Source organism: Corvus brachyrhynchos, unplaced genomic scaffold, assembly GCF_000691975.1.
Source record: "Corvus brachyrhynchos isolate BGI_N302 unplaced genomic scaffold, ASM69197v1 scaffold223, whole genome shotgun sequence".
NCBI lineage: Eukaryota > Metazoa > Chordata > Aves > Passeriformes > Corvidae > Corvus > Corvus brachyrhynchos.
Genome location: NW_008237174.1, coordinates 4,723,426 through 4,733,490, shown reverse-complemented (window position 1 = coordinate 4,733,490; position 10,065 = coordinate 4,723,426). Strand labels below are relative to the sequence as shown.

At 40.1% G+C, this 10,065-nt stretch overlaps 1 protein-coding gene across 1 annotated transcript in view; it reads left to right on the top strand.

Moving 5' to 3' along the window:
* The window catches only part of SLC25A36 (solute carrier family 25 member 36), a 30,350-nt gene extending 21,605 nt beyond the window's left edge, over positions 1–8,745 (top strand). Inside the window, exons 5-7 of the mRNA XM_008629561.2 lie at positions 2,035–2,101; positions 3,604–3,893; positions 4,602–8,745. Coding sequence (XP_008627783.1) covers positions 2,035–2,101; positions 3,604–3,893; positions 4,602–4,795 — 551 coding nt within the window. The 3' untranslated portion in view covers positions 4,796–8,745. The remainder of the gene's footprint in view (positions 1–2,034; positions 2,102–3,603; positions 3,894–4,601) is intronic.
* The last annotated feature ends 1,320 nt before the right edge of the window (positions 8,746–10,065 follow it).

Genomic DNA, 10,065 nt, shown 5'->3' with positions numbered 1-10,065 from the left:
TAGGGAAAGTGAGTGGTTTTTCCCCACCTTATTTCAAATCCTTTGTTGCAGTTCTGTGCATTTTCTAGTGCACTTCATGCCACAAAGATTCTGACTGGAAGTCAAAGACAATTAAAACTTTATTAGTGCCAGTGTAAAGAAATAAAAACATGCAAGAATGAAGTTTCCTTTCAGTGTAGTTGAACTCAGGCTCAAGCACTGTTGGAATCCGTGGAGTTTCTGTGACATTAAATGTCAGGTCAGACAAGCTCTGGCTACTTGAGCTACAGAGCCTGTTTTGCACGTGGGGTGTTTTAAAAACATCCCATGCTTTGTATGGCAGAGTAGTTCCCCCACTGCTTTGAGTTTTTTACATTATTATTTACCTTCATGAAATAGAGATATAAAACTCTTGGCTTGTTAGGATTTCTCTCCATCATATGAACGGTCTGTAAGTACTGAGATAGGAAAAATGAGTAGTGAATCAGAAAAAAAGAAAGCCAACTCCAAACCTTTATTATCTACCACAGGAAGTTGCTTAATTAAGAAGTTTGAGTCAGTTTAAAAATCTGTTTAATCAGAAGATTGAACAGAAACCTCCAATCTGTTTTTATTCTTTTGGTATAGAAAACCAGCTCAATCTTAGTAGCTGCCAAATCTGGTAATTTTTTTGCAGAGCTTGAACTGAAAACCATAATGACCTGTTTAAGCTTTGGGGGTGGGCACAGATCAAACCTTAGAACAGTTAAGATCCCCTGGCATTTCCAAGTATTGCAGACCTTTGTGTGCAATGTAAACCTAGATTGTGATTGAACAGGAGTAAGATGTATGCAACCAGTTCTGCTAAATCTGTTGGCGTGAGCTGTTACTGATCTGATAAACGAGCTTATCAATAGCCTGTTGCTGGATAAGTACCATACCCCAGCAAAGCACTGACTGAGGTAACTCTGTCCTTCCCCACACCCCCAGTCTGTCCCCGTGCAGGAGAGCAGCATGTCGTTGTAGTGATATACCAGCCATGTGTGTCACTTAGAGAGCAAGTGTCTAAATTTATCATCTCTTGCCTGGCCATGTTCCAGCTTTTCCTTTTTCCTATTCTCTCCTGCAGACATGACACCTCATTGATGGTGCATGTGTGGTATTACAGCTCGAGATGATTTTTTAAGTTTTACTTTTTTCAGAGCTGCCTTTCACTCTGCTTTCTCTCTCTCTCTCTCTCTCCACAGTTGCGCAGAAGTAAGAGTGATTCTTACTTCTTTTTTTTTTCTTTTTTCCTTTTTTTCTTTTTTTTGTTTCCTTTTTTCTTTTTTCTTCTGTTTTCTTTAGTGGACTGAAAATCAAAGCTTTAACCCTTGGCCCTTATGCAAGCCTGAGTAGTTGCTGTCTGTCTGAACAGTTAGAAGTCATAGTATTTACTTTAACAATTTAAACACTCATATGCTTGTAAAAGTATTCCAAGGCCAGCCAACAATCTCTGCTTTGAATACTAAATAAAAGATTAGCACTCAAATTTAACTGCTCTTTATAGTTCAGTATTAAAAGGTCTCTTAATTTACAGTAATAAATGCCTTTTAACTGCACCAAAAGTAGTATTTATTCAGTCTGCATGCTTTTAAACTCGGATTGTATTTCAGGTAACAGAGTAAATTGAGACAATGTTTTATAGCACTTCAAATTGCTATTGCTGTCTCTGCAACTCTTATTGACATTTTTGTCCAATTGGCTGATATTTGTCTAGTTGGCATTGGTGTTCTGTGGTGTCAAAACAGGGTTGGTATTAGATAGGCAGAGAACTGTACTTAATTTGGCTTATTTTATATGGGGCATCTCTTGCTAAGAATGAAACTTACTCAATATTAATGTAAAATTTAAAAACAATCTAAGTGTTTATTGGCTGTATGGATTGACAAAATGTCAGTAAAATGGGGACTTTGGAAAAGTCAGTATAGTCCGAGTTTTTGCATCCACTGTACCTTACTGTGTGCATTTGGAGCTTAGATGCAGCTGTTCTTGTGATATTATCACATCTAATTTTGTTCTTTTTACATTTTTTAGGCTTTACTGCGATCACAACAACTAATCCCATTTGGTTGGTAAAGACACGATTGCAGCTTGATGCGAGGTAAAGTGGCAATGGGAAACCTCACTGCTCTGATAAGATTGTACTCAAGTGTTGTTAATCTGTTCTGCATCCCAAAAGAGAACGAATTCTTAAACATTCAACATTGCAAATTTGGAAAGTTGATGCTGGTCTCTCTACAAGTTATACTATCATTTCTCTCTATTTTAATCCATTCTGAGACATGCTTGAGGCACTGTAGTAGACTGACCAGCAAATTTGGGATGAAATTCAAGGTTAAAAGTCTCATTAAAATCATGTTCTACCAATATGCTTACATTTTCATTGAGTAATACATTCTCTTTAACTGTTGAGCTAAATATTCCTGAAATATGGATTAAGTATGATAGCAAATGTTTAGAAAAAGGCCTTAGACATCCTCAGGGGCTTTTTGTTGTTGTTGTGGCTTTTTTTTTTTTTTTACATACAATGACTTCTAACTTATAAAAAGGGAAGACTTCTTTCATGGATAGAAATACAGGAACTGCCCTAATGTGGGATAGTCAGTAAGTTCTCTGGACTTGGCACAGAATTTACTATAGAAACTGCTGATTATAAAACTTGCGATGAAAATAGAATTTTGTGCAAATAGGAAGGAAGACAGACCTCTATATTCCCATCTGTTTAAAACTGTAGGGAGATACACTGATATGATTCCATATGATATGTGTCCATATAAGTTACCATAACTCCTTAGAAGGTTATCTGCTGTTCTGTGCTGTGACTTGCTCACTCAGACCTCTGCTGGCACAATCCATGTGCCTGCCCTTGCAGCTGTAGTGAAGCACATCTCATGCAGTGTTGTCGTGGGTTTGCATAGCTGTGTACAATATTTTAACTACTTCGATATGCACAACTCAATTCAGTGAGCAAGCTCAAAATGGGAATAAGCCTTTATTTGCCAAATACTGCTTGAAACAGGTCTATCTAATGAGCATTTTCCTTGACATCAGCAGTGGCTTAGTTCAATCAAATAACAGCTCCCAGTGTTGTCTTGGTTGCTGTGCCAGTTGTTTGCTGAGAGCTGTAATGCTGAGGGCTGCTGTTTGAACTCTTGGCCACTGAATGCTGTAGAGCTCTTTATTGAGGCAGCAATTAAGGCAAATCCATTATGCAAAAGGAAATGGTCATTTTTCTCATGAGTCACTGACATTGATAGCCCATTTGGGAGTCTGTTTCCAAGCAGTTTAGTGTATTATTGCATGGGAACTGGGGAGGCCTAGAGCTGCTCAATGTTTCTATGGGATACTTTTTCTTTAGTCACTGTGTGAAGTTTGGCTTGGATTCTGTGTAATGCTTTACCTGCATTTAGTGCTGAAGGCCTTTGAGGGTTTCATGTTCTATGTGTTCTTAGCTGTATCTGACTTGGAGCCCCTCAGTATTAGTGCTAGGTATTTCCTAATTGTTCCAAACAGTTGTTCCAAACATTGTTCCAAACCTGTTTAATTATTTTCCAGTCTTACTGGTTGCACCAGTTGATATTGGACTTGTTATCTCCTTTTTAGGAATCGTGGAGAAAAGCGAATGAGCGCTTTTGAGTGTGTCCGCAAAGTTTATCGCTTGGATGGTTTTAAAGGCTTTTACCGGGGAATGTCCGCTTCCTACGCAGGCATATCTGAGACTGTTATTCACTTTGTCATTTATGAGAGTATTAAGAAAAAATTACTGGAGTATAAGACTGCTTCTGCCTTGGACAATGAGGATGAATCAGCAAAAGAAGCATCGGACTTCGTTCGAATGATGATGGCTGCTGCCACTTCCAAAACATGTGCAACATCAATAGCATATCCCCATGGTAAGTGGGACATGTGCAGCTGAGACCCTGAGTCAGATCCATCAAAGGGAGTCTTCTCAGTGAGATTTGTAGCCAACTTTGGTTTACTTGCTCACAAAATACTTCCCTGTCTAAATACCAGATTTAGCAGGTCAACATGAGTATAGTATTCAGAAATGGAAGTGCAGGGCCTTTTCATAGGCAATGTGTATTTTGCCAGGGTATGGCCCAAGGTGCTCAAAGAGGTACTTTTTCAGTTGGAATCTTTCCATATACTCAGCAATTTTCCATAATTTGCCAGCAAATTCTTGTCCCCCTTCTAGGGAAACAGGCTGTCTAGTTTGTTTCAGTTGGACTTGATCTTCCTGCAAAGTAGTTGTCTATACATTGTTAATGAACTGAGTACTGAACCAGTGTCAACTTTGGAGCTAAAATGTAAGCCCGAGCAATTGTCCTCTTCTGGACTGTAGCTAAGAAAATCAATTTGCCTTGTTTAGTCAAGTATCTAATACTGCCAAAAATGTAACTCATTCTGTTCTTACAGATACTTGGTTTGCTACTTTGTTCGTCTTCCTCCTCCTCCTTTAAAAGAGGAGTTGTGAGATTGAGAACTTGGAGAGGGGGATTTTTGTGTAAAAATCACTGATTGGTTGCTGGGAAAAATAATTAAAAGTGGTGAAAGTAACCACTCATTTTTTCTTTTTTTCTTCACTGGTTTTCTTTGTACAGAGGTTGTACGAACAAGACTAAGAGAAGAGGGTACAAAATACAGATCTTTCTTCCAGACACTCTCTTTGCTTGTGCGAGAGGAAGGGTACGGCTCTCTGTACCGAGGTTTAACTACACACCTGATCAGACAGATTCCAAACACGGCTATCATGATGTCCACCTATGAAGTTGTAGTCTACTTACTTGATGGATAGCAGTGTGACAAGGCTTTCTGGAAGAAGGTGGAAGATTGAAAGACTGGAGTGGACCACTGAATGTCAATGCCAATGTGGTGGGCAAAAGGAACGTTGTATCAGGAACTAGCAGCTGTGGACAAAACAGAAGGTTGATTGTGGGCAACTCTGAATAATTTTGCTGCCTTTGTGTGGTCTCATGTCAATGTGACAAATGGGAACTGCCCCATAGGGAATGCCTTCATACATCTCTTAATTCAGAATTATTCCTTTATTTTCATCTGTTAATCTAGACAAAGCCATTGAGTCATCTTCAGAGACCCAATGGGTGAGGGAGGGGACGTGAAACATGTTCCTGAGCAGCCCTATTCACTTCTCTTAGTGATTGCTCTCAACTACATCATTTTTGTTCTGTTTTACTGCACAGTAACCTGTTGGAAGAATGGGCAAGACAGTACTTTTGTAGCTTTCTATACCTGAAATTTCCATTTAGTTGCTCTGAAGATTCATAAGGAGACTGAGGTAGTAGTCAGTGTGTAAAGTTTTCCATGTTGCTACCTCAAGACAAAATATGGTGCAGGGACCCAGAACAGTTATTTCTTCGCTACAAAAGGTGATACCTGGTGTAGCTTTTTTGTTTGGTTTTGATTGTTCTTTTTTTCTTTGGTGTTTGAGCAGTGTTGTCGGTTAGTGAGAGAGGGTCTGACTGCTCAACTCTTCAGGTTATCAGTCTGTTAATGTTGGTGTATGTGGACTTTTAGTCCTGCTGCATCATCCTTTTTCTTTTCTGGAACTTATCTTAAGTAAGAGACGCCTATGAAACACTGTCCTGTATCATCAGTTTTCCTTGCCAACCTGTTCAGGTCACTCACACAGCTAAGGAAGAAGTTGCTGAATGCTACTTTATAACCTTTTTTTAAGGATTTGTAATGTGATGAGAAATCTCAACTACTCCAGCCTCCCATTTGTGAAGACAGGATTCACTCAGATAGTTTCATGCTGCCTAAGCACAAGTTGTATTACCCTTAAATGTCTGGCAAACCTTGCCTTGGATTACTAGTATTTATATGGGAGTACTGGGGGGAAATGCATATCATCATGGCTAGGGTGACCAGAAAGCAGAAACCATTTGAAGCTGTGATAGATCTTGTCAGTGCAGACAGGCTGTGTGCAGAAGGATGGAGAAATTACAAATGAGATTTTCTTGAAAGCATTCCCCTTGATAATTACTGTATCACTTCTGTCAGCTTGAGCCTGTGTACTGAACTCCAGCTGACAGTATAACCTTGTCCTCCATGTTGTCTGATCATTCAGGCATTGGTTTTGTTCTGTAAGCCAATTGCAAAATAATGCCTTGCATTCAGCAGTGAGGTGTAGCTGGTTTATTCTGTCATAATTTACAGAGTTTTCCAAAATCATACAACTGGAGTGTCAAGCAGTTTAATGTTACGGGAAGTTTTACAGCTTTCCAGACAGACACCTTTTCAGTCTGCATCCATTATCCTTACAAGGAAGATGATCATTATAAATTGGGGTCAATAGCTTTCTCCGGATAGATGCTGCTACACTGGCATGGACAGAACTGTGCTCTCAGCTCTTCCAGTGTGGTACTTCAGTACACTTGAACTGTGCATCATGTGCAATGGCTTTATTTTATGAATGACTTCTTATGCACTTTGTGGCCTTCTTAGGGCTTATAACTTTTCTTCCTCTTACTGATTATCTGGAATCAAACTGTGTTTGAAACATGCAGTTTGATTTTTAAACAAAGCATGTGGTTCGATTTCTGTGTAAGCTGTGCAGGAGTTTATGCTGTAAATCCATATAGCATCTTTGTGGCAGTGGTTCTGTAGGCTCTATGTAAAACCTCAAAGCTTGCAGAGCAATCAGTCTGGGTTTTTCTCCTTTGCTTTCCTTTATTGACCCTTGTCATGTTCTCCACACAGTGTCAAAGTATTTGAGTATTTCATGTAATTCTCTGTATTAATTGCTCATCCTCTAAAAGCCACTCATAGCAAGTACAGCGACCTTGCAGTGTTGTGTTGACTTCCCTGCTTGGAAAATGTTCCCTTTTTAAAGACATAGCATGGTCTGAGGTGTGACCATGGTGAACCTGATTGTCTCAAAGAAGTGAAAGGAGTGCTTAAATGTGTTTTAAAGTGAGCTTTTTCTAGTGGTCTCTCTAGGAAAAGACTGGAGTATTTGACTGACCTAAGCCTTGATGCAATGCTTTTGTTCAGATAAATAAATGCAGGAATAGTGACTTACTGTAATTCATGTGATGTAGAAAGTGAGTCACTCTTCAGGTTATCCATATTACTCAGTCACAGCCAAAACTTAAATTGGCAAAGACTATACTCAGCTTTGGAGTTGATGAATCCAGTGAACACTTGGAGTAGCCTAGGCTTCATGAGTTTGTCTCCTCTGTTTGGATACATTGTCCCTTAGTTCTATGTTTGTCTCCCATTCCTGGGTATTCCTTGGAATTCCCTGGGTACTGTGTGTGCCTTTTCTGGGTGAAAGCAGAGCCCCTGGAGTTGATAAGTAGGACACATTAACAAGGACAATTGAATATAGGAGATAACAGCTAAAAGCAGACAATCGGCTTTGTTAGTCCACCTCTTTAAAGGGTGTTCCAGCTTTGTTTTAAACTTCAGGGGTGATTGTTTTGGCTTCCTTTACATAACCAAACATAACCCCAAAATTTCTTGGGATTTTTCATTATTTTTAAACTACAAGCACCTGCAAAATTACCTCTGATATATTTCCCAAAGATCTTTGAATTATTTATATTGTTTTCTTGATATTTATTATAAAAACTCAAAGGGAATAACAGGATGCTTCATTCAGTAATATCTTTAGCTACAGAGCTGAAAGCAGTGCATTTAAACTTTCAGTAGCTTGGTCATCATGATTCGTATTTGGATGTCATGTATTTATGTCAGCCTTGTCTGTGCTAGAGGAAAGGATTTGTGAAGGGCTCCCAGTGGTGAATTCGTTCCTCATTTCCCTGGCTGTGCTCGGAGCCGAGGTTGGTGCGCGGCGGGGCCGGCAGGTGGCGCGCCGCCCGCGGGAGTCGCGGCAGGTAAAACCATGGAAAACTGATCCCGGGAATGCCGTCCCTGAGCCCCTCCTAGCCCTGCAGCGCCGTGCGGGAACAGGCCAGCTGTGCACGGGGAGATCCGCTGTGCCTGGCCCAGTTTCTGCTCTGCGTGCTTGGAAGTGGGTAGTGCGAGGGAGCTGTGGAATCTTTTGGTTGTTGTAATTGTAACCGAGAGGTCGCCTGTCCACTCATCCATTAACACTGGCCCTATATCTGTTTACATAACACACTCCGCATCTTCCCTTGCTGATTGAGATGTTAATGACAGCGGATTGTTTGTTTGTTAATGGCAGATTCTGCTGTTCGGTTTTTCTTATGACACCTGTAACATTCCTCAGACTGTAGCATTGTAAAAGAATGCTTCCAGAGACAAAAGAGTGAAGAGCCTTTATAAATGTTGCTTCCTGTTTAAACTGTTCAAATTTGGAAAACAAGCTGTATGCTGAAGTGTGCCTAGGTAAATGTACTACTTTTTCCAACTTTCTGTCTGTTAAGACTGAGTTATGTAAGTTTTTTCAGTTCTTCTATTTAGGAGTCTGCCTACCCTGCATATGTGAACATAACTATGCCCTCAGAGTCATAGCTAAACACTCACAGATGACAGATGGAGAACACTTCAGTACTCATGTGAGGTTTGCTATTATTCTTGCATACATGTAGTTGGCTGTAAATGATGTGCATTTACTCTGTATTTATATAGTTAACTTTTTGTTTGGATTGCTTTAAACTTCAAAGCAAATTAAAATTATGTGCTTCTATTCAAGTGTTGCCTTCTGTGCTAAACTGTATGCTCTTTTTAACCTTTTAATTTTTCTATTATTGATGCACACCAGTGCCTGGATAGTTGTGATTAAAAATGAAAAATTCATTAGGAGATCCCAGTGAATCATTTTATCTTGTGCCATTTTATAGTAGCTGAAAATAAGGCGTGTGTATTGTACCTTTAATACGACCTTTTTGGAGGGATTCATGGATGACCTAAACTAGTGGTATGTGTTGTGCAGTTGGATTTGAATACGGTTACCCCTGTAGAACTAAGAGGTCCTGTCTGTCAAGTGAGATTCAGGAACTGGTGACCACAAAACTCGTGTCCATTTGAAGTGCCAGCTAGCACAAGCTACCGCTGACAAAACTGATGGGGCAGTAATTCCTTAAAATACTCAGAGTTAATATAACCAAGTCCTTGAACCTGGCACATTGTTAGATATTTATATTGTTTTTCTTACAGTAGTTGGTGCTTGATCTGAAGTCTGTCCTCAGCTTCCTCACAAATCATTCTGCAAATGCATACGTGGGGTTTGTTTGGTGACTGTGCTGTTTTTCCCCCCTCAGTGTGTGTTCTGGAACTGAATCTCTGCAGGCTCTAATATGGAGGCAGGCTGGATGTCTGATTTGATTCTTACAGCTATTCAAAGCTACTTGAAAACTTGCATTAAATCAGCACATCTGTGATAACTTTTTTCTTTTGGTAGGTGTTAATGTGAATTGCCCTTTACCTTGCTGTACTTTCTAGCTCCCAGGCCAGCCAGGCTTAGAGGTGATCAGTCCTCTGGAGCCAGTACAGGCAACCAGTGTGCTTATCCGTGACACATCTGAAATTGTGCCTCTAACTGGCGTAGCTGGAATCCTCTGTAATTGATCTTTCACTTTACCCTCCAAAGGAGGCAATCTGGCAGGGCAGAGCTCAGGGTAAGTCTGTGGGGATGTTTTGATGTTCATGCTGCTTTACAACCGCTTCTGTTAGAGGGGTTATGTTGAGTTTGCCATGGTCAGAAAGGTTGTGTGTAAAATGAAGTTGTATTTGCAGTGCTAATTGGTTATGACTTGGCATTAATGCAGCAGTGCAGTCTGACAGAGATGCAGCCTTAAAGCATGTGAGGCTTGACAGTGATGTCTTTCACAAAGGAAAGCCCTTGAATTTGCTAATGCACTTACACTAAAATAAAATGTACTTCCAAAGACAAACACTCCTCTTGTATGTGCTGCTGCCAGCCACTGTGCTCTGTGCTGACTCAGAACATTCTTATCTTCCTGCACAGCTTCTGTAAAAGGCAGGAAATGCCAGGACTGGAATCCAGTTTTCATGAGCAAATTGATGCAAACAAAATGGTGTCTTGAACTGTGAAAGACAGATTGGAGCACAGGAGCTTCTGTTTGTGTAGATGGAATATTTCAAGGGATCTTCCTA